This window comes from Rhincodon typus, chromosome 33 (genome assembly GCF_021869965.1).
Source record: "Rhincodon typus isolate 14 chromosome 33, sRhiTyp1.1, whole genome shotgun sequence".
In the NCBI taxonomy this organism is placed as follows: Eukaryota; Metazoa; Chordata; class Chondrichthyes; order Orectolobiformes; family Rhincodontidae; genus Rhincodon; species Rhincodon typus.
The window spans coordinates 22,977,783-23,003,691 of NC_063364.1; the positions used below are offsets into that span (position 1 = coordinate 22,977,783).

Here is a 25,909-nt window from a genome sequence, read left to right on the forward strand (position 1 = left end):
AAGTTTAGTGTAAATGATGTGATTTATCTATATGTGTATATATTGTGTGTGTATACATGTATGTTTAATATCATGTATTACAAGTTGGGGTCCTTGGATTGTGGGTTAGTGAGTGACCTGATTTTTTCTGTGTTTGGATTAATAATTGGAAGTATTTCTGTGGGCATGGTGACTTATTTTGAAATAGATTTTGAGGTTTAGATTTAAAATTAATGTTTTTTTCTGCACATTAGCAGGGTTTCACAACTGAACAAGGTATTGAGCTCTATTTCAGAAGGGCAGGAGAGGTTTTACTAAACTTAAAGGAAACACGTATAGTTTAGGAAGATTTCTTTTCAGTTTTGCTTTGAGTTTTGACCAGCCCTGTCAAGTAATGGGGAGACAATGAACGATTAGTATTATTGCTCAACTATTAGTATTATTGCTCGACTATTAGTCTTGAAATGCAGCTAGTTTCTGGGACCCAGATTTGAATCTTGCCACTGCAGATGATGGAATTTAAATTCAACATTTTTGTTGAAAAGTCTGACATTAAAAATCTACTGAAGACCATAAAACTATTGTCAATTGTCAGGAGAAATACCCATCTGGCTCACTGATGTCCTTCAGGGAAGGAAATCTGCCATCCTCACCTGGTCTGTCGTCCAGGTGACTCTAGGCCCACAGCAATGTGATTGATTCTTAGCTGCCCTCTGGAATGGCCTAGCAAGCCTCTCAGTTGTATCAATCACTATGAAGTCTCAACAAAGAAACAAAACCAGATGGACCACCTGGCATCGACCAAGGCACCAGAAAAGACAATGGTAGGAACAACCCCGTTGACCCTGCAAAGTCCTCCTTACTAACATCTGGAGGCTACAACCAAAATTAGGAGAGCTGTCTCACAGATTAATCATCAACAGCCCGACATGGTCATACTCACAGAATCATACAATGTCCCAGACACAACCATCACTATCCCTGGATATGTCCTGTCCGAGAAGCAGAGCCAGCAGACGTGGTAGCACAGTGATATACAGTTGGGAGGGAGGTGTCCTGCAAGTCCTCAATATCATCCTGGATCTCATGAAGTCTTATGGCTTAGGTTAAACATGGGCAAGGAAACCTCCTGCTGATTACTACCTACTGACCATCCTCAGCTGGTGAATCAGTGCTCCTCCATGTTGAACAACATGTGGAGGAAGCACTGAGGGGTGGCAAGGGCACAAAATGTGCTCAGGGTGGGGAATTTCAATGTCCACCACCAAAAGTGGCTCAGCAGCAGCACTACTGATGCAGCTGGTCGGATCTTAAAGGTCAAAAAGGGCATTGACTTATTGGGGAAACTTTTCAACCAGAACAGGCTGACAGCCTATTAGTAAACGTCGTATAGTGATTTTTAAATGTTGCTTTTAAAGCCTTGCTTTAAAGAATTACAAAGAGAAGAATTACAAAGGGAAACAAGCATCAATCAAATGGATACCAGGGATTTTATTTTCATGAGTTCCTGGACATTTCCTGCTAGAATAATGTAGGAGGGTGAGCGGGAACTTTGGAAGAGATACAAGAAAATGTTAAACTGGATTGAAAATGCAGAGGAAAGTGCAAAACTAAACATTGCCCCTCCCTTTTGGTAGTGCCATCGTTAGCCATGCAGCAAGTTAAGTCTTTAAAAGAAAAATAGCAACATTTCCCCCTCAACCAGCAGATGACCTGATCATTTGTTTCATTTATTCTTTGGCTACAGATTGGCTGCAGCATTTGTTTAAGGAACCTCAGCCAGTAAAATGCTTTGGAAGTGTAGTCAGGGTGTTCTGGGACATCCTGAAGACTGGAAGGAACTCTCACCAGCAAATTTCACACATTAAAAGGACTGAAGTCCAGCAATAGTTCTGGGCCAGGTGCTATACTTCCTAGAGTGCTGAAAGACGTGGAGCAAATCTGCAGGGCACAGGCTGTAATAATGACAAATTCATTGGGCCTTGAAGAGTTGCTCAAGATTAGAACCTGGCAAGTATGAATCGAGCCATAGGGATGTACAGTACGGAAATGCATCCAATCAAACCAGATATCCTAAAATAAACTAGTCCCATTTCCCAGCATTTGGCCCATATCACTCTAAATGCTTCTTATTCACATAACCATCCAGATGCCTCTTAAATGTTGTAATTATATCACCCTCCACCATTTCCACTGGCAGTTCATTCCAGAAACGCACCACCCTCTGCATGAAAAAGTTGCCCCTTAGGTCCCTTTTAAATCTTTTCCCTCTCACCTTAAACCTATGCCCTCTAGTTTTGGACACCCTTCCCTGAAGAAAAGACCTTGTCTATTTACCCCATCCATGCCTCTCATGATTTTGTAAACCTCTATAACATCATCCCTCAGCTTCCGACACTCCAGGGGAATTAGCCCTAGCCTAATCAGCCTTTCCCAATAGCTCAAACCTTCGAACTCTGGCAACATCCTTGTAAATCTTTCCTGAACCCTTTCAAGTTTCACCACATCTTTCTTTTAGCAGGGAGGCCAGATTTGAACACAGTATTCCAAAAGTGGTCTAAACAATGTCCTGTACATCTACAACATGACCTCCCAACTCCTATACTCAAAGCACTGACCAATAAAGGCAAGCGTGCAAAACTCCTTCTTCAAAGTTGGTATTTATATAAATAGGATTCATTGGAGTGGGTTAATTGCAAGGTTCTAAGACTAGAGAAGATTACCAAGATGGGGAGGGTATAAGGCCATGGAGGTTTTTGAAAGCCAAGGGTTAAAATTTTAAAATTGGGATGTTGGTTCCAGTGTAGGTCAGTGAACACAGGGGTAATGGGTGGAACGAGTCTACCTGTGAGTTAGGAAGTGAGCAACGAATTAAGTAATTTTTTTAAATGAGGGGTGGTCTTATTGAGGTTTATAAAATCATAAGGTGAATAGCAAAGGTCTTTTCCTTAGGGTAGGGTAGTTCAATACTAGAGGGCATAATTTTAAGGTGAGCGGAGAAATATTTAAAAAGGACTTGAAAGGCAACTTTTTCACACAGAGGGTGGTTCATGTGTGGAATGAATTGCCAGAGGAAGTGATAGTTGCAGGTACAGTTGCAACATTTAAAAGGCATTTGGACAGCTACATGAATCGGAAAGGTTTAGACAGATGTGGGCCAAATGTAGGGAAGTGGGACTAGTTTAGTTTGGGAAAGCTGGTCAGTATGGATGAGTTGGACCAAAGGATCAGTTTTCCTGATTCTATGACTCTATGACATAGCTGTTAGAATGGGTCTGTGGCAGGTGATGAGGGATCCAACAAGAAGGAAAAACATACTTGACCTCATGCTTACCAATCTGCTGGCTGCAAATGTATCTGTTCATCACACTATCAGTAAGACTGACCACCACACAGTCCTTGTGAAGACCAAGTCCTACCCTCACACAGAGAATATCTTGATGAATATTCCCCTTGAATATCATTGTGTGGTGTGGCACTGTACTAAATGGGACAGACCTCGAACAGATCTAGCAACTCATGAGGCATTGCGCACCATCAACAGCAGCAGAACTGCACTTCTGCACAATCTGTAACCTCGTGGCCTGGCATATCCCTTACTCAACCATGACCATCAAGCCAGGGGAGCAACCCTGATTCAAAGCCAGGAGCAGCACCAGGGACACATACAAATAAGGTGTCAATTTGGTGAAGCTTCCAAACAAAACTACTTGTGTGCCAAACAGCAAGTGATAGACAGAATTAAGCAATATCAAAACCAACGGATCAGATTTAAGCTCTGCAATCCTAGCACATCTAATTGTAAATGGTGATGGACAATTAAACGAATTACTGGAGGAGGAGGCTCCACATATATCCTCATCCTCAATGATTGAAGAGGCGACACATCTGCAGGCTGAAGCATTTTCAACAATCTTCAGCGGGAATGATGAGTGGATGATCTATCTTGGTCTCCTCCAGTGGTCCTCAGCATCACAGCCTTCAGCCAATTCGATTCACTCCTTGTGATATTAAGAAACTGTTGGGGGCATTGGATACTGCAAAGTCTACAGGTCTTGACAACATTCTGACAATAGTACCGAAGACTTGAGCTCTAGAACTTGTTGCACCTCTAACCAAGCTCTTCCAGTACAGTTACAACACTGGCATCTACCCAACGATGCAGAAAATTGCCCAGGTACGTCCTGTACATAAAAATCAGGACAAATCCAACCCGGCAAACTAATGTCCTTTCAGTCAACTCTTGATCATCATAAAGTGATGGAAGGTGCCATCAACAGTGCTATCAAGCAGCACCTGCTCAGCAATAACCTGCTCAGTGACGCCCAGTTTGGGTTCTGCCAGGGCCACTCAGCTCCTGACCTCATTAAAACCTTGGTTCAAACATGGACAAAAGAGCTGAATTGTAGAGATGAGGTGAGAATAACAGCCCTTAACACCAAGTTTGCATTCGACCAAGTAGGGCATCAAGGAGCCCTAGAAAAACTGGAATCAATGGGTATCAAGAGGCAAAATCTCCCCTGGTTGGAGTCAGACCTGGCACACAGGAAGCTGGTTGTGGTTGTTGGAGGTCAGTCATCTCAGCACCAGGACATCTATTCTGGAGTACCTCAGAGTAGATACCTAAACCCGACCATCTTCAGCTGCTTCATCAATGACCTTCCCACCACCATAAGGTCAGAAGTTGGGATGTTTACCAGTGATTGCATAATGTTCAGCACCATATGCGAGACCTCAGATACGGAGGCAGTCCATGTTCAAATGCAACAAGACCTGGGCAATATCTAGGTTTGGGCTGACAAATGGCTAGTAGCATTCTCACCAGATAAAAGCCAGGTCATGACCATCTCCTATAAGCGACAATCTAACAGGCACCCCTTGACATTCAATGGTGTTACCATCACTTAATCCCCACTATCAACATCCTTGGGTTTACCATTAGCCAGAAACTCAACTGGACTTTCCACATAAACACAGGGCTGCAGGAGGAGGTCAGAGGCTAGGAATACTTCAGTGAGTAACTCACCTCCTAAATCCTCAATATCTGTCCATCATCTACAAGGCACAAGTCAGGAGTGTGATGGAATACTCTTCACTTGCCTGGATGGGACAGGTCCAACAACACTTAAGAAGCCATCAATGACACCATCCAGGGCAATACAGCCTGCTTGATTGGCACCACATCCACAATGATACACTTTCTCTACTATTAACACTCAGTAACAGCAGTGCGTACTATCTAAAATCTGCACTGCAGAAATTCACCAACGATCTTTAGACAGCACCTTCCAAACCAATGACCACTTCCATCTAGAAGGACAAGGGCAGTAGATACATGGGAACGTCACCAGCTACAAGTTCCCCTCTAAGCCACTCACCATCCTAACTTGGAAATATCGATTCGATATTTCAATTTTACTGGGTCAGAAGCCTGGAACTCCCTCCCTAACAGCATTATGGGTCTATCTACAGCACATGAACTGTAGCAGCTCATGAAGGCAGCTCACCATCAGCTTTTCATGGGCAACCAGGGACAGGAAATAAATTCTGGCCAGCCAGCGATACCAAGGTCCCATGAGTGAATTAAAAAAAAGCCATTCAATAACAATGGCTGTATAGACCAGAGGTGCAGAGAGGAAGGATATAGTGAAACTAGACTACCTTAGATTAAAGAATTAATGTTAGTTCCAGATGAGAAGTGTTTGGATAAAACCCTGAAGAGGTTACTTGAAGCCAAATATGTTTAAATTTAGATGTATAAATAGCTCCAGGAAGAAGCTATCTGCTCTTCCATTCTGTAATTTTAAGCCAAGAGACTGAAATTTCCCAAGTTGTTAGAGACAGGGACTCTGATGTGAGTACTGTATCAGTGGTGTTTTTGAGTATTATAAAAGGTGTTCTTTTGGGTACTGCACCAGGGGTGTGTTTTAAGTTCTATACAAAAGCTGTTGTTTTCAATTTACAAAGGAGTGCTTTAAAGGAATTATACTTTCACTGCATGTTTTAAAATTACTCTGCAGCATTGTATGTTTATGTTTCAACAAGAGACCACATTGTTAAAACAAAAATCAATCAAAATATGATCTATCAAGCCAGGTTTCACTCTGGGATTGGAGTTGTACAGTAGTAGTAGTATCTGCTGGGATCATAACACTAGTCATCCCCATCCCTCTGGTATTTTACCCTGGGTCCCTCTGGTTTTCTAACTGAAATTATATTTGTTTTCTGCATTGAGAAAAGAGAAACAAAGCATTCATTTAGCAATTTCAACACAACTTCTTCCTTAATTATTTACAATGGTTTACATTTAAAAGCATTTAAAACATCTCCCCTTCTGGAAAACAACAACTGCTGAATATGTTGATTGATCCCATACCTTTTAATAAATATTCCCAAATCAACTCTTTCGTAATTTGCTCTAGATTTTGAACAATGATACCAGCTGGCTAACAGTCTACATGGAGTTCAGAATGATATTTAAAAATAGCCATATAATGAATATCTAGAGGACAGTCTTTGGATCTTAAACTGAAAAGCTAGGGAAATGGTGCAGGGTGCAGGATATGGATAGCCCTCACGAGAATACAGCTGCAAGACATCTGGCTACACATTCATTACTAAACAGTTAAGAAGTTTCTAATGAAATTCCTCCATCACTGTCACTGTAAAATGATCGACCTTGAGAAACCTCTACATTATTCTGCCCATATTCCATGCCTACAGAACCTGGGATTATGTTAAAATTCTACCTCATGTGCAGCATGTTCATTCAACACACCTAAGGCTACGATAAGAAACAAAACCCAGAGCCGTGTCTTTATGCGCTTGGTTGCTGTCCTGGATAGCTGCCACTCTGTAATGCGGATGATCCATCAACCACAAGCAGTAGGTCATTTTGTACAACTCAAAGCTCATGTATCACCCCAGAATTTAAAATAGCATCAACAATCCAAAGAATGCCAATTATCCTAATCTTTTTATTTTCAACCCACAATTTTCCTGTTAATTCTTCATCTCACTGAGATTTGGAATCTTCTTTGTGGGTTTGGAATGCATCAGCAGAATCTACACAGATTGGATAAAATTCCATATGTGTCTGTGCACGGTCCCATCCACCATTTCTAGGTCAGTACAGTTTAGATACAGAGCAACATTGATTAGTACTCACTGGGTGGATATCGCATGGATTTGATGCAAAATTCCTCCCCTTGGGCCTTAACCCCAACGTTATAACTGTGAAACATTTCTACTTCCCAAGACCGCCATCCATTTTGAGTAATACCTGTTACAAATACCAGATTCCAACTAAGTATGAGTGTTCAGATTGCCCTAAATGCATCTTGCTTCCGATTTGTACAGCTAGTGCAGAAAGGACATTCATCTCATCACATTGGACTAGATTCAAGTCAGTGGTGCCCTTGCAGTTTATAAATTACTGGTGTAACTGCACATTGTAAACAATATTGGTAGCTGCTATTTAAAAATGATGTTGCACGTAATAATTGTATATTGAAGTTAGCAACCAGAAAGATTCTGAGGATGAATAGGTTATGAGGATATGATGCAAATTGAGTATGTTCTCGCTATTAAGGTGTCAAAAAGTTGCCATTTTTAAGATTCTAAAGCGACTGGGTGCTTTAGCTCATGAGAAGCTGCTTTAGCTTGTCCAAAGCAGAATAAAGGGACATGGTCTGTATTTGAGGTGAAGAGAGGGATTATAGGGAGAGGCAGAATATAAGGTTAATCTGCGGAATCATTCTTATGGCAAATTTACGGAAAAGATTAGTCAGGGAGATGTTGGAGTCGAGAATACAATATTCATCTGTTCAAATAGAATTTAGATTGATTTGTTTCAATCCTCATATTTTGGAATATGGATGATGAGTGACCTCAGTCATGATATATAATAAATGCAGCATATTGAGAATGAACAGCTGATTTGGACCTATGACTCTCAAAGCTTTTTCCCACTAGGTGTGGAAAGCAAAATCTCAAAGTCCAAATCTATTCTAAAGGACTTTATCAATTGCCAAAATTAGCTTCAACTCTGCTGCCGTGGTATCATGCATTTTCCAGGTAGAAGGCAAAGTCAATGGACTTTCTTTTCTGTCTAGACATTCCTATGTTTCCTTTCCCTAATGAGGAGGTCAAATGGTAAATGGCTCTCAGTCCTCTTTCAATGCTGCCCTGTCATCCGCTCCAGAGACCTATGGCAATAGTTTAAAACAAGGTGATCTGGTCTTTTTCAACTCGTCAACTTCCTCTAGAGATCTCGGCATGTGGAGGGTTAAAATATTGTCAGGCTGAGAAAAATGATTGAAAGCTAGCTACAGAGTCCAATATCTGGCTAGTCTGAAATCATTCAGAGACAGCAAGAACTGCGGATGCTGGAGTCAGAGATAATACAGTGTGGAGCTGGAGGAACACAGCAGGTCAGGCAGCATCAGAGGAGAAGGGTCCTGACCCGAAACGTCAACTTTCCTGCTCCTCTGTTGCTGCCTGGTGTGCTGTGTTCCTCCAACTCCACACTGTGTTATCTTCAGTCTGAATTCATACCCTGATTAATTTTGGTCAGCTTAGATGATACTATATCACAGCAAAATACAACTGAAAACTATCAGAGCTTAATGAAGAGCAAAGTAGGCCTCCCCTTCTGAGTATTTCCCTTCAACATACATACGTCTTTAGCTATTTATTTGTCACTTTTCAGCTTTGGTTCAGTTTGGGGAAGGGAGGCAGAAATGGAAGCCGGATAGTTGGTGGAAGAAGTTGAGTGAAGATAAAGGGACTGAGGCAGAGAAAGTGGGGGGGGCTAAAGAACAGAGTAAAGAGGGGAAGCTCTAAAGTGTAGAGGGAGGCAATGAGAGGAGAGATGGAAAAATAGGAGGGGAGAGATATCTAAGGAAAGGTAAAGATTAATCCCAGAGGGCAATACGGCAGCTCTCTCATTAGGGAGAGACAAATGGCGGTGGTTTTAACTTGAAGGTCACCTCATCTTAGGTAAAGTGCGAGGTTGAGAAAGGGGACCCTCATTGGAACCTCAGCCAGTATGGGAATTGAACCTGAGCTGTGGGTGTCACTCCGCATCGCAAACCAAACATCCAGCAAATGAAGCTGAAGACAGTGGAGGGAATGGATAGACCCTTCAGGATAAGAAATGAACTAGGGAAGGGAGTGAGGTGAGATGGAAGAGAGGGGACATGCTGCATTAAGAGGGCTGGTCAGGGGTGGGGCAGAAATGGGATCAGAGAAGGACTGAGGGATAGGATTGAATGGTAATGGATTTTAGAGAATAGATAGAGGTTAGAGGTGAGATGAGACAGGGCAGGTTAGGGAAGGACTAGGAGTGAGATTGCAGTGGGTTCAGAATTGGAGGGTTCTGGCAGCGCAAGGGATGACCTTGAGGCTTGAGTTCTGATTTTAGTTTTTTTTTCCCTCGTGAAAATTAATTGGAAATCTTGATTAATCAATACGGCCACTTCACAAGGGAGGACAACATTACCTTCCATTTTATAAAATGAAACCCTGTTAACGCTTTATACTTTCTTTGAAGGACCAGATTTAAATTGAAATAAAAGCCAAATGTGCCGGAAATACACAACAAGTCTGGCAACATCTGTGGAGAAAGAAACAAAGTGAATGCTTCGAGTCAAATAGGACTTTGTTCTTTTTCAGAACTCGATCAAAAAATAGGAAATGCGGTGGTCCTTTACAACCCAGGGAATAGTGTTCAGTTCCAACCATGGGTGACTGTCTGTGTGAAGTCTGCATGTGCTCTGTGAGGATTTCCCTCTAGTTTCCCCCTACAATCCAAAGATGTGCAGGTTAGGTGGATTGGTCATGCTAAATTGCCCCATAGTGGCCAAGGATGTGAAGGTTAGCCATGATAAATGTGGAGTTGAACGGAAAGGGTAAAGGAATGGGTCTGGGTGGGTTGCTTTTTGGAGGGTAGGTACAGACTTGATGGTCCAAATGGCCTCTTTCTGCACTGTAGGGAATCTGTGATTCTTTATGAGATCAATGTAACATTTAAGGCTGCGAACATGAAATGAACTATATCTTGTTAACTACAAAAAAGACTCTTGTAGTCAGACCAGGATCCACACTGGATCAAGCAGGCTCTATAGTTTCCTACACTTAAAGAGGATGATGGCAACAGTAGCTCATACAGCTAGGTGAGCCGGCATGCCTATACAACACTGTCCTCAATTTCCCTTCTATTAAATTACTTAATCAGGTAACTCATGAAACTGACACCATTAACTTGTAAATAAGTCAGTCCTACCTGAAACTAACTTTAATGAGGATTTGTCTACAGCACTCAGTTTCATTTCAAAATTATAATTCGAAAATTACTGGGCAGAGAATAAAGAAATCAAACAGCAATTTAAAACATTAATGGATAATTAGTGACTAATGTTTCAGTTGTTTTAAGAAAAGCTCTCAACTCTCTCTGGTGTTAACAAATACTTGAAAGGTACCTGAAACTAGGACAAGCTCGGAATTTGCAGATGCTGCAGATATCTAAATCATGTCTGATATATATGTAGTGCAAACACTGTACAAGCACAAAACAGGCATAACACATAAAATAAATGTACTCCAGAGTACAGACATATCATGTATAACTTAGGCATTCTATACATAGTAAGTGCAAATGATGTATATATGGACGTTAGTCAATCCTGAGTTTCCAGTGAGAGGCATACTCAAAGATACACAGATAGTAGATTGGGAAACATAGAGGCAAATGTACCAAGAAGCAACAAGATTAGATTAGATAGCATGCTAATTGACAGTTAGTTGAGAATGGAAGGAGCAAATTTATACTTAGTGGTGTAGACCAATTCAGGTAGTCCGCCCCTTCATGGGAGGAGGAAAGCAAAGACAACTGTGGAACATTACAAACAAATGCTGAACCTTACTGTCTTGTGACAATCTGTAAAAATGTGTTCAAACTTTCTAGTCCTGTGTTAAGGCTCAAATCTGTAAACACATTGAAACACACAGGATTCTGAAGGGTTAGTAAGAACTGCCGATGCTGGAGTCTGAGATAACACGGTGCAGAGCTGGAGGAACACAGCAGGCCAGGCAGCAAGGGAGGAGCAGGAAAGCTGACGTTTCAGGTCAGAAGGGTCTGGACCCAAAACATTAGCCTTCCTGCTCCTCTGATGTTGTGCTGGTGAAACTCAACTGGTCTGACAGCATCTATGGAGAGAATCATAGAATTCCTGCAGTGTGGAAACAGGCCCTTTGGCCCAAAAAGTCCACACTAACCCTCAGAGCATTCCACCCAGACCCATTTCCCTGTAACCCACCTAATCTACACATCCCTGAACACTATAGGCAATTTAACATGGCCAATCTGCCTAGCCTGCACATCTTTGGACTGTGGGAGGAAACCCTTGCAGAAATGGGGAGAATGTGCAAACTGCACACAGGCAGTCGCCTGAAGGTGGAATTGAACCCAGGACCCTGGTGCTGAGAGGCAGCGGTGCTAACCGCTGTGCCACTGTGCCACCCACAACCACTGTACTGCCCACATGGTAAGCAGAGTTAATGTCTTGGGTCCAGTGACCCCTCTTCAGAACTTCTGGGGCGGCACAATGGCTCATTGGTTGGTACTGCAGCCTCACAGTGCCAGCAAACCCAGTTCTATACCAGCCTCGAGCGACTGTCTGTGTGGACTTTGCACATTCTTCCCATGTCTGCGTGGGTTTCCTCCGAGTGCTCCAGCTTCCTTCCACAGTCCAAAGACGTGCAAGTTTGGTGCACAAATAGAAGTTGCTGGAAAAGTTCAGCAGATCTGGCAACATCTGTGAAAGCCATCAGAGTTAACTGAGTTCTGAGGAAGGGTCACCCGACCTGAAATGTTAACTCTGATTTCTCTTCACAGATGCCGCCAGACCTGCTAAGCTTTTCTAGCAACTCTTGTTTTTGTTTCTGATTTCCAGCATCCAGAGTTTTTTTTCGGTTTTTGCAAGTAAGGCGGGTTGGCCAAGCTAAATTGCCCGTAGTGTCTGGGGACGTGCAGGATAGGTGGGTCAGCCATGGGAAATGCAGGGTTACAGGGATAGGGTAAATGGGTGGGTCTAGGTGGAATGCTCTTCAGATGGTCAGTGTGGACTTGTTGGGCCAAAGGGCCTGTTTCCACGCTGTAGAGTTCTATGATCCTCTGCCTGAAAGGGTTACAGATGGTGCATCATCAAATACAGTTACGGCTGAGAGAGACAGATTTACGGTCTCTCAGGGAATCAAGAGGTGCGGGGAAAGTACAGTTGAGACTAATCACTCACAATTGTAGTGAATGGCAGATCAGGCTCAAGGAGACAAATGGTCTTCATGTGCTCTTTTTTCTCAGGTTCTTAAGTAAAAATAAAACTGATGAGGAGAAAATGAAAGTCCACAAAGGTTGGTATCCTAATGACTACAAAGTTGGAATTAGGGAGATGTATGGACTTTACAATCTCAACTGGATGAAGTATCCCTTATAATCTTTCTGCTGTATTGAAGAAAGGATCAGCCTCATCTGAGGCATTTCCTAAGATGGCTGCTGACCTAGCCATAGAGTCCTACAGCACAGAGACAGGCCCTTTGGCCCAAACTGGTCCGTGCCGACCAAAATGCCAACCTATTTCCTCTTTCAGTCTCCTGAGACCTTTGTGGATAGTAGGTTGCAGTTACAGGTTTTGACTAAAAGGGGGTTGAAACATGGCAGTATCACATTAAGGCAAGTGACAGCCTGACTTTACACATCATGTTCCTGGTGGAAATGACCAGGCTGCTTTGATTTGGCACTGCACAGAGTGTAATCCCAAAATGGTGTCACACCCTCTTCAAAAGTGCTCAGGGTTGTTCATCTGCTAAATTTCCTACTCACATTAATCATTAAAAAAGTCCTTTTTTGCATACTGAGAGTGCAGGCACTGTCCACCTACACTTGAATCTGTTCTCGGAGAGTAGTTCTACTCTAATGGGCAATTGTGGATGCAAAGTGCTGTCTCCTAGACTTGACACATGACTCATAGCCAGACAGTTTAATGAGGTGCTGCAGATGCAAATGAATTTTCGACAACACCAATTTGAGAGGAAGAAATGATGCCTTACTGTTGAGGTGAAGGGTCTGTTAATGATTCAGTAAAAATGTGGAGCAAGTCGTCTCAAACCAATTAGAAACAGACCCACTGAGACAGTTGTAGGAAATACTTCTGCAGCTTGTACTCAAACTCGAGAGGCATTGATGAAAGTTTCACATCTAGTAAATGAAGTCCACTACCTCTGCATGTTTCCTCTGTGCAGTTGCTGAAAGCAGAATATATCTGTCTGACAGGAAAGCAAAATGTGCTGTATAAGGCAATAGTTCCAAAGGGGTTAATGTTCAGGCACATTGGCTCCTCCCATTCTACTGATGTTGCATGCAATCTTTGGGTAGACACCAGGAGTTTTACTCTAGCCCTTGGAGTGAGCAGATGTATCTATACCTCCCTAAGATCTAAGTGACTATGCCTGACCATATTTAGTTGTCCTTAATGCTAGGAGGCAATAAACCTTATTGTTATCCATGAACATTACCTCTTCTATAGGTACAGTGGCATATTCTCTACCACTAATCATTAGATAGGCCTAAGACAAAGGAGGACTGAAAGAAGTGAGCTATCCTCAAACAATCCTCCCCCAGTGCCACAGACTGGTCGAGATGACAAATATTATTCAGTACAAAGATTGGTCATATGGGAAAATACCACTAAAGGAACTCAGAAAATACAATATTTAGGCATTCAACACAACTAAAATTACACAAACCCTCATCACGAAGCAATTATGTAACCACACAGTACTCCTTAATAATTTCTGAATTTAGTTTCATATAAGTCCAATTGATTATGCATTGTTTCATGTAAGCCAAACTCTTGAAGTGTCCCTCTGCCCTGCACACTGTGAACCTGTCCATGAAACACATGGGTTATAAACACACATACATCTAGGGTGTCCATGTACTGTGCATCCATGTGCATTATACACTTGCATAATATGTGTACTGAGATACCGCAACTATCTTCAAGCAAGATTTACAAAAACATGCATAGTTCCTGTTTGAGAAATTGCACTGCTTGGATTGAAAAAAAAATTGAAATATCTTCATAAAGTTATGAGAAAAATGTATTCTTAGTAGTTTTGGTTTGGTGAATGATGGGACAAAAATGAACTTGGCTCTCCAACAAAGCCCAAAGTAACTTAAATGTGCAATGTAATGCAAGTAATTTGTCCAGAGGAGTTAGATATTCTGCAAAGGGATATGGACAGGTTAAACAAGTACGTAAAAACAGGGGTGGATGACGTGTCATACAGGTAAGTTTAAATTTGTTCACTTTGGCAGGAAGAATAGGAGAACAGTATAAATGTTTAAATAGAGAGAGATTGCAGAATTCAGTGGTACAGAGCCTAGGATGTGATCAGAAAGCTTTGCTTTGGTGCACTCCAGCTTGTCATTTTGCATGAACTTAGTTCAGTAGCAGTTAGCAGTGATATCTAAGGCAATCAGCACAACCCTGAATGCAACAAATACCAAGAAACTCCCTTAATAACCCCACATTATTTCAAGAATCTCATTAAGGTTGCAGCATTCATTCGAATAATTGCTCTTAATGTACAGAAAATTGATCTTAATTATTCCTCCACTACAAAAGAAAGGATTTTCACACTTAAATTATTAAGGAATCAGCATTAGAGTATTGAGTTTGCAAATTCAGGGATTTATGTTAAACCCATCAAAATGATATTTGTGAAGTTCTGTAGTCTTTTCTGCTTACCCTCTGGCTACTTGGCAGAGGATTAACCTTTGTGACCTTTCCAGCCTTAACACAAACCCTTAACTATTTTCTTTCTTTGATGACAATGGCCTAAAAATCAATCACTCATCAGAGATTGATTAACCCTGTGGGTTAGTTTATCTAAAACAGTAAAGCACATAATAGGTTATGAAGCAAACAATACAGCAGATCAACTAATTTGAGTGTGTGCAGTTTACCAACACAGACCAGACTAACTGGCAGGCCATGTTGCAACATTGTATGCACACAGCACATAGAATCCTTAAAAGTGAATTCTATTAGAAGCAAAGTAAACATACAGCAATTTTCTGCTTTGAAAACAGTCTCTAAAGAAAGGCCCCTGGTTTCTCTAACTTATCCCCATCACGATCACATAACAGTCTCGCTTCTGATAGACTCTGGGGTTGATGACTAATCCCTTAGTCAGACCCCAGGCCCATGTGGAGTTAAGCTTTTGCCAGTGTCCCAGGATGCATGATAAAAACAATTGGGATACGTACCAGGAAATGGGATACCCAGGAAATGAGCATAGACCGTCTCTGTGTCCAATCCCAAGTTGTTTTCAGCCACAAGGGTATAGTTCCCGTTGTTGTAGTGGGTGGGTTTGTCAAAGAGCAGGCACCCATGGAGCCAGTCCGTCGACTCATCATAGACCTCGGTTTTGATGTAGTCGGTCTCATTTAACCGGTGGCCCCGGTGCAACCAATGAATGGTAGGCAAGGGGTTGCCGAAGACGGTGAACTCAATACAGTGCATGTGTCGCTGTTCAGGCTCTGTTAGCTCACTGATATGAGGTGGAACTTCAAATTTGAAAAGAGAAAACAGCATTTAAGCTCATTACAGTTCAGATGTGTTAACTTTGGATTAAATTGTATGTCTTATTTATCTCAGAGCAATGCATTTTTGGCTATAGACCTAAACCAAACAGTTGTATTTTATAACTTCAAACGTCTTAGAATTTCAGTATACAGGGAATCTTTACAGGGAACTCCAGGCCTTTTCTCCAGCAGCTTCCATGCAGAGGCAGTCTATTGACTCTCTAGCTCCAGTCACAGGCTTAAGAAATCAAGCAGTGTGTAAGGATCAGTGGTCAGACCAGTATTATAAAACAGAGATGAAAATTTTAACCACCACAAGAGACACTTCAGCCAGAGGCTGATGCAGTGTACACATTCCTGACTCTGCACAGTCCCCAAATCATAACTGTGCCGTCTGGTCATTCCTCCACAAGAATAAGCTGAGGCCCAAGCTCACTAAAGTATAACGTTTAATCCATTTGGTCCACCTCAAGCAGAAGTAACCGAATGTTGGAACTCCCCCATGCCTGTTTACAGCAGAAAGCTGCCATTTAATCCATACTTACAGTAAACATGTAACAGCACTGAGGCATTCGTCATCCCCACCACGTTTTCCGCGATGCATGTCAGCAGTTTTCCATTATCCTTCTGATCAACATTAAATAGGGTCAAGTTTACAGCAGAGACCATCGTCAGATTATTGTTGGTCTGGCAGAGAGATGGAGAATAAGGAAAATTAAGAATTCCTGCTTGATCTCATAAAGTAAACACAGGAAATCTAGAAAATCCAGGCAGCTGGTGGCAATAATTAATGAGGGCCAAGAATTGCTGGAATAGATGCTTTAGGTTAATTCTCGCATTCCTCAAGGGTATGCCTCTGTTACAAATTAAAAGTACAACTGATGTCTGTATCAGAGCAATCACTCGTTTCATTTTCCAGATCTAACGCTCAGACGCAGTTTAGAAAAATCAGCCTCTCGACCTGAGCCCAAGACATTTTAACAAACACTTGAGGGGGAACTGGATAATGCATGTGGCCGCCACACTGGTATTGGTCTCCTTGACTATGCATTACTCTTCATCTAGGTCAGTCTGCCTAGAAAGCCAGCTCCTCATGGTGCTATTGGCCTGGAAGCCAGTAATGTGCCGATCTCATCACGTCTTTCTGTTTCTTTCTCTTAGTAAACCCCGCATCTCCCACTCACCATTTGTAAAGGCTATGTACATTCCCAATGCTGGAACATTGCGAATGTTATGCACATTTAAACAATTCTGATCATGGATAATGAAAATCAGAATGCTGCAACATTTAAGTTTCAATTTCAGACATAGTTTCAGTCAGTCAGAGTGCTACCCACATAGCAGAGCTAACTACTAAAAGCAGAATCTCCGAGCAACCCCCAGTACTTTGGCTGTATTTTTGACAAGCACTTAGTTTCTGTTGTCTAAGCAGATACAAATATAATAGTGTCAATGGTATATCACTGTGACATGGGCATTGTATTTAGGAATCTTGACAAAAGGAATCCAAAGGACTGAGACAATATTTCCATGGACTAATCACCAAAGGCTGTCTGAAAATCATTTCTGAGCACCAGGGATGCTGTTCCTTTTCTCTCAAAGATAAAACTTTCTGAAGCTTTGATGCAATTCCAGTCTTTCTACTCTCCAACATGTCACATAATCACTTGATTATCATTTTGAGCATTTGGCTAGGCACCACGTTTATTTAGAAGATGTAATTAGTTGGAATCAACCGGGACCCTACAAGTCCTCTTCCCTGACTTTGCAAGTGACAGAGTGAAACCCAGTCTGTGTATGGCTGTGACATGCCCTTTAGTAAAGGGAACCAGTCCATTGAGATGGTCATGTATGGGTACAAATTTGCAGTGTAGTAAGATTAATAAGACAATTCCACCAGGGACTCATAGGAGCTCAGCAAATAGAGTGCCACTCCATTATCGATAAGGCTCTCGATCAAGCCAGGGCATTGTTTTTATGGTAAAATCATATGTCAGGGAGGGTCCTACAATGACACGGCAAATGGAATGTCGGGCTCCTGTCTAAGAGGAATGGAAAACAAGATAGATGTTTTACCACCCCTGCAAGAAATTTGGTGATACCACAGCTGGAGTACAGTGTACAGTTTTGATCTCATTTGAGAAAGTTTCAAGTGCTTTAGAAGCAGTACAAAGAAGATGCACTTCACTCATTCCTGGGATGAACAGCTTATCTTACAAATAAGGCTGAACAGGTTGGAACTGTGCACACTGGAGTTTAGAAAAAAATGAAAGGCGATCCTTTTGATGAAGATGGGATCCTGAGGGGGTTTGATAGTGGAACTGATGCTAGGGGATGTTTTCTCTTGTGGAGGAGATGCTTTCGAGTGAACACTGTTTAAAAAGTAGAGGTCCAACATTTAAGACAGAGATCACAGCAATTTCTTTTTATCTCACAGGTCTTTCGTTTGCAGAATTCTCTTCTGCAGGAAGCTGTGGAGGGTGTGTCGTCAACAAACTTATTCAAGACTGAGTGAGAAAAACTTTTGAAAGATAAGGAAGTCAAGAATTCCAGGGGACAGACAGGAAAGGGAAGTTGAGACCACAATAGATCAGCCATGACCTTCCTGAAAGATGAAACAGGCATGAATGGCTGAATGGCCTATTCCTGCTCCCACATCCTATGTCCCTATTATTATGAATACTAAACTATAACTCAACTGATCGCAAAGCACTTGGTTTGCTCTGGGAGACTAAACAGTGCTTGACCCTAAGGTAATGCCTCTTGGGTCCATTGATTCTGCAAGAACTCTTTATTTACAGCTTGATCCATGCACTCATTATCTTCACACTAGGTTAGAACTTTCCCTTCCAGTTCTAAAGCACGTGACTCTGGAATCTTCATCATTGTGTGTGCTTCTGGTGTTAATGCCATTACTCATCGCTGTCCTTAATGCAATCATTGTGAAGCCATCATCTGGCCCTTTGATAAGTGCCAATTGACAAAGGACAAGTGCAATTCCAGCTCTCTCAGAATCATAGACAAGTCATTTGCCAAGTGACAGCACGGTAGAAAAGAATGTTAAACAGTAGGGGAATAATCAGTAGTCATTTTCAGCTCAAAAATGACCACTGTTTTTGACCAAATTAGTTTGGGGTTGTGAATGGCTAACTCTTAGTACGCAAAGTTGGTTTAACACATCCTCTGGCTTCCCCATGACTCATGACACCAGCTAACATCTCGGTCAGATTTATGCACTGAGCTATTAATAACCTGTGAGGTGGCACTTGTGACAACCTCGTGTTGAAGTTGTTAATGGGAGCACGAGGCAGAAATTTCTTGTGTGCAGGGAGTTACTGAAATGTGGAATGTTTGTCCACGAAGTGTGCGACGCATCTGTGAAAGGAATTTTGGATAAACATTTTGGGGAATGTTTAATAATTTGATAATTTAGACAAATATAGAGGGCAATGAGAAGAGTGTGGTACTTTTCCAGATGACCACCGCTGGCACCTTGTGGCATTTTCCACCTCAACCACTGTGTAATTAAGGGTCATTCACTGTCTCCGATCCTCCCCTGTTATCTATTCATGATAGAGAATACACCACAGTCGAGTATCTACAGAGGAGGTACTGTTCTAAGATAACAAGAAGGTTTATTGCCTGATAATGATATGTACAATTATATTTGGTCAGGCATAATTTTTAGAAACTTAGGGAACTGGTGAAGATATATCTGCTCCCTCCAAAAGCTGGAGTAGAACACCCTGTTGCCACCAACAGACTGTGGGATACATCAGTAGGTAGACAAACAGGAGGCTGGCAAAACATAGCAGGTCAGGCAACAGCTGGAGGAAAGGAGCAGTCAACGTTACGGGTATTACCCTTGTTCAGGACCTTCATCAGTAGAATGGATGGAACCACTGTGACATGAACATTAAACCCGTCAAAATCTTATTCAACAGAGACAGCAAGATTACCTTTGCATTGCTTGTGTAAAGAACCAATGTGGACATGAATGATCTCCATCTGTCTGACATAATTCTGTATTTCTACTGTGTTTCTACCTTTCAAAGAACAGTAAATGTACGATTGTCATGTGTCTAAATGCTGTTGAAACTTTGACATTACATTTAACAATTCTGATTGGCAGTCCCAACTTCAAGGGAATAGTGAAATCTTAAGCTTGTCTTTGTCTGGAGTCCTGCTGTTTCTTTTTTAAACACGAGTCTGTCAGAATGACAAAGTCAGTATTGACAGATATTAGAAGAGGAGGACTGAAGAAACTGGAATTCACTGTTTTTGATTATGCAAGGTTTTGCTTTTGAAATTCCTTGAAAGTGAAATCGCAGGTAGACAGGGTGGTGCAGAAGGCATTTGGTACGCTTGCCTTTATTGGTCTGTGCACTGGGTATAGGAGTTGGGAGGTCATGTTGTAGCTGTACAGGACATTGCTTAGGCCACTATCGGAATACCGTGTGCAGTTCTGGTCTCCCTGCTATAGGAGGGATGTTATGAAAATTGAAAGGGTTCAGAAACGATTTACAAGGATGTTGCCAGGATTGGAGGGTTTGAGCTGTGGGGAGAGGCTGAATAGGCTGGGGCTATTTTCCCTGGAGTGTCGGAGGCTGAGGGGTGACCTTATAGAGGCTTATAAAATCATGAAGGGCATGGATAGGATAAACAGGCAAGGTCTTTTCCCTGGGGTGGGGAAGTCCAAAACGAGAGGCATAGGTTGAAGGAGAGAGGTAAAATGTTTAAAAGGGATCAAAGGGGCAACTTTTTCACCTGAGGATGGTGTTTGTATGGAATAAGCTGCCAAAGGAAGTGATGGAGGCTGGTACAATTACAACATTTAAAAGGCACCTGGATGGGTATATGAATAGGAAGGGCTAAGGGGGATATGGGCTAAATGGGAGCAAAAGGGACTGATTAATTTAGTATATCTGGTCGGCATGGACGAGTTGGAATGAAGGGTCTGTTTCCGTGCTGTACATCTCTATGACTAAGTGCTGTGGGTTCATAACTAACATTAGCTTGAGCAGGCAGAAGAAACCTTGGTTTTGTTTCTCATTGAAAGGCAGGCCAACAAACAGGGTTATAGTACCTATGCTATGATCTTCAATCTTGGAATAAGGTAAATATTGACAAGGTACTGATTCAGAAATGGGAATGATAGTGATTAGAATTCAGAACTGAACAGGAATGATTGGACACAGTTTCATGGTCAGTGGTTTTGTAGCTATATCCCCCAGTCCTTCATCTACACACTCAAGTTAAGAACTTTATTGCACCCATACTATTCTTGGCCTGCACATTTAAAACTTGAATCCTAAGCTTGCAGTGAAGAATGCAAGAGGCTCTTAATATTAAACTTAAACATCAAACTCTTAAACATTAAGCTTAGTTCAGATCTCTTCTCGTGTGTTCCAGGGTGCAGTCACTGAGGCAGGACCTATTCTCACATTCTAACACCTGCACAAATACGCCAATCAGGGCCCCCTCACGCACGCACACACACTCCATGACACTACAGAGTGGCACAATGGTTAGCACTACTGCCTCACAGGGCCAGGGACAGGGGTTCAACGCTAGCTTTGGAGTGACTTTCCATGTGGAATTTGCAAGTTCTCCTTGTGTCTATGTGGGCTTCCTCCCACAGACTAAAGATGTGTAGTTTAGGTGGGTTGGCCATGCTAAAAACATGGTTACAAAGACAGGGAAATGGAGAGTCAGTGCAGATTTAATGGGTTGAACAGCCTCTTTCCACATGGTCAGAATTCTTAAAAGGGAACTTTTTCCACACAGAGGGTGGTTTGTACGTGGAATGAACTGCTGGATGAAATGGTAGACGCGGATACAATTACAACATTTAAAAGACATTAGGAAAGGTACAGAGGAAAATGGGCCCATCAGAGGCAAATGGAACTAGTTTAGTTTGGGAAACTTAGCCGGCATGGATGATTTGGACCGAAGAGTCTCTTTCTGTGCTGTATGTCTTCATGACTATGATTCAAGCATGTATGCAAACACTCCAAGGATATGTGTGAACAAGTATACAATCTCCAGGGCCCTCGCTCCCATTTTCTGAACTCAATTTGTTTTGGACTTATTCACATGTGTTCTGGCTCTGCTCTCACAGGTGAGGAGACTTATTTACCAGGAGCTGAGGAGACAAATCATTTGCCCTATGCAGATACTATGTGGTGCTAGAAGATGGACAGAAAAGGAAAACAAAAATGCTTCAAATTACATGAGAAGGAAACCTTGCCCTAGGAATGGAGGTAGCCAAGAGGAACAGAATAATTAAGATACCACACTGTTCAGATTACAGTCAGCAGAGAGCAGGAAGGGAGCAGTAGTTTTTGTGACAACATTATTCTTGTAAATATTTGTAAATTTTCAGTAAATGAAAAAATCCAAACTTTAAAAATACATGGAGAATGTGTGTTATGGAAGATATATTAATTATGTTAATGAAAAGCAATTTATACATGCAAATTGGTCTAATTAAAACACAGGCTGTCCTATAATTCAAATGCAAACTCATTATTGAGTGATTTAAAAATAAAACCCTGACTCCCAACTCTATAAATTACTTCAAAACAGCGGTTGGTCGTAGACACACTCCATGGGATACTCTCAACATTGTATCACAAGCACACACCTGGGCCGCTCACAAATTGATCACTCATTAAATCGAGAACATGAATAGAAGTATTTTGCATTGAACACACTTCCTGAGGAAGTTATATGTTCAATTGCAATGTTGAGGTTGAGGTTGGGGTGGGGGAGAGGGTGAGATGAGATTGGAGGGCAGGGGAGAGGTTGGTGAGGTTGGGGGCAGAAGGGGCAGGGGAGGAGGGGAGAGATGGATGGGAGGGGGGAAATGAGAAGTGGGTGAGGGGGAGATGGGGGGGGAGGTGTTGGTGGAGAGGGGGTGGAGGAGGGGGGGGGTGGGGGACAAGATTGAGAGGGGGGGTGGAGGTGAGGGTTGGGAGTTTGGAGAAGTGGGGTAAGAGTGGGAGCGATTTGAACAAATCGCTTTACAGCACAGGAACAGGCCCTTTGACCCTCCAAGCCCATGCTGACCATCATGCCCTAATTAATCTAAAAACAAACCTGCTATTTTTTGATCCATATCCCTCTATTCCCTCCCTATTCATGTATCCATCTAGGTGCCTCTTAAATGTCTTCAACGTGCCTTTTCTGGTAGCGCATTCCAGGCTGCTACCACTCTCTGCATGAAAAACTTCCCTCTCACATCTCCCTTAAACTTTCCCCCTCTGACCTTGAAGCTGTGCCCCTTGTAATTGAAACTTCAACCCTGGGAAAAAGCCTCTGACTATCCACCCTATCTATGCCGCTCATCATTTTGTAGACTTCTATCAGGTCTCCTCTCAGTCACCGTATTTCCAGTGAAAACAATCCTAGTCTTTTTAACCTTTCCTCATAGTCAATGCCCTGGAGACCAGGCAACGTCCTGGTGAACCTTCTCTGCACTGTCTCCAAAGCTTCCACATCCTTCTGGTAGTGTGGTGACCAAAACTGCACACAATAATCCAAATGCAGCCTAACAAGGGTTTGATATAGATACTACAAGGTTTGCCAACTCTTGTACTCCACGCTCCGGGCAATGAAGGCAAGCATGCCATATGCCTTCTTAAGCACCTTGGCTATCTGTGTTGCCACTTACAGGGAACTGTGGACCTACATGCCCAGATCCATGTGAATGTTAGTGTTCCTAAGGGTTCTGCCATTTACAATATAATACACACCTAAATTTGATCCTCCAAAATGCATCACCTCACATTGTCTTGATTTGTCTGTGCCCAAGTCACCAATCTATCCATATCCTGTTGTATCCTTTCACAATTGTTGGTACTATCAGCAACTCCACCAATCTTTGTGTCATCAGCAAACTTACTAATCAGACCACCCACATTTTCCTCCAGATCATTTATATATACTACAAACAACAAAGGACTTAAGACTGAGCCCTGTGGAACACCACTAGCTACCGGTCTCCATTTTGAAAAACACCCTTCTACCACTACCTTCTACGACCAAGCCAGTTTTCTATCCATCTAGCCAGACCACCCCAAATCCCTTGTGATTTTAATTTTTGTACAAACCTGCCATGTGGGACTTTATCAAGTGCCTTACTAAAGTCCATATAAACTACATCCACAGCCCTTCCCTCATCAATCATCCTCGTTACCTCTTCAAAAAATTCAATCAGGTTGGTGAGACATGACCTTCCCCGAACAAAACTATGAAACCTGCCACTAACTAGTCCATTTTCCTCCAAATGTGCATATATCTTGTCTCTCAGTATCTTCTCCAAGAGTTTTGCCACCACAGATGTCAAGGTCACCGGCCTATAGCTTCCTGGATTATCCCTGCATCCTTTCTTAAACAAGGAACAACATTTTCTAATCCTCTGGAACTTCACCTGTGGTCAATGAGGATGTGAAGATATCCTCCAATATGCCAGCTATTTCCTCCCTTGCCTATCTGAGAAACCTGAGGTAGATCCCATCTGGTCCAAGGGACTTGTCTATCTTAATGCAATTTAGGATTCCCAAAACTTCCTCTTACAATATGTTGTCATTCTCTAGAGTATTCACACACTCATCCCTGACCTCAACATTGGTCATGTACTTCTTGGTGAAAACCGATACAAAGTACTCATTCAGGATCTCCCCGACTTCCTGTGGCTCTACGTATAACTTCCCTCATTCGTCCTTGCGTGGGCCTACTCTTTCCTTTGTTACCCTCTTTTCCCTAACATATACATAAAAAGCCTTGGGATTCGTCTTGACCCTGTTTGCTAAAGACATTTCATGGCCCCATTTTGCCTTCCTAATTGCGCATTTAAGTTCCTTCCTAATTTCTCTGTACTCCTCCAGGACTTCATCCGTTTGATGCTGCCTAGACTTGTCGTAAGCTTCCCATTTTTTCTTTTGACTCACCTTACAATTGGTTGTCATCCTCCTACCTTGTCATCCATGGTTCCTGAATCCTGCCATTCCTATCCTTTAGTTTTGCAGGGACATACATGTCCTGCAATTTAGTCAATTAGTCTTTAAAAGTCTCCGCCATGCCAGAGATAGATTTCACTCAAATAACTGCTTCTAATCCACATTCTCGAGTTCCTGTCTAATTTGTGTGTAATTGGCTCTTGCCCAAATAAGCAACCACACCCAGGGGCCACTTGTGTCCTTTTCCATGACTACTCGAAATCTTATGCAGGTACGGTCACTAAGCGCTCTCCTACTGAAATGTCAATCTCCTGGCTCATTCCCTAGGACCAAGTCTAGTATGGCCTCTTCTCTGGTTGGATTGTCAACATACTGTCTCAAAAAGCTCTCCTGGACACAACTAACAAATTGTTCTCCATCTGAGCCCCTGGATCTAAGGGATTCCCAGTCAATAAGAGGAAAGTTGAAGTCACCCACCACAACTACCCTGTTCTTTTCATACTTTTCCAGTATCTGACTATATAACTACTCCACTGTCTCCCATGGGTTGTTGGGAGGTCGATAGAAAATTCCCAACATTGTGATTTCACCCTTGAGCTCCACCCATAACGTCTCAATACAAGATCCCTCCAATTTGTCCTCCCCCAGCACAGCTGTGATGTGATCCCTAATCGGTGATGCAACTCCCCCACCTCTTTTGTTTCCCTTTCCGTCCCTCCGAAAACAGCGATATCCAGGAATGTTAAGCTGCCAGTCCTGTCCCTCCTTTAACCATGTCCCTGTAATGGCAACAATATCACAATTCCACGCAGTATTCCATGCTCTTTGTCCAGCTGCCTTACCTGCTATACTTCTTGCATTGAAGCAAATGCATTCCAGTCCCCAGTCCCTCTGAGCCCTATGACATCCCTCTGCCTGCTCTTACTCTGTGTTATGCATACCTCTGTCACACTTTTGTCCCCGCTCCCTGCACTTACTGACCTAGTATTCTGGTTCCCAACCCCCTTTCACACTAGTTTAAACCCTCCCGAACAGCTCTCGCAAACCTCCCGCCCTGGATATTGTCATTGAAACCCTGCAACGAAAATCCTGAAGACGTCTTTTATTTCAAATGTCTATCCCTAATTGCAGTTGAGATGCTCATGGCAAGCTTACCCATTGAGTTGCTGCACATTTGATGCAGCAATGCAAAACAGCCATCCAGTTTCATTCCTTTTAGACTTTGTAGCGAATTGATACAACTGCATGCTCACAACTGCTGCAACTACTTAGGACATTCTGAGGTGATTAAGAATCAACTACGCTCTGTGGATCCAGA

At 42.4% G+C, this 25,909-nt stretch overlaps 1 protein-coding gene across 1 annotated transcript in view; it reads right to left on the reverse strand.

The window, feature by feature from the left end:
- The window catches only part of ntrk3a (neurotrophic tyrosine kinase, receptor, type 3a), a 659,663-nt gene that overhangs the window by 302,264 nt on the left and 331,490 nt on the right, over positions 1-25,909 (reverse strand). The window contains exons 7-8 of the mRNA XM_048615740.1: positions 16,174-16,315; positions 15,311-15,610 (exon numbers count right to left, since the gene is read on the reverse strand). Of these exons, the coding sequence (XP_048471697.1) occupies positions 15,311-15,610; positions 16,174-16,315 (442 nt within the window). The remainder of the gene's footprint in view (positions 1-15,310; positions 15,611-16,173; positions 16,316-25,909) is intronic.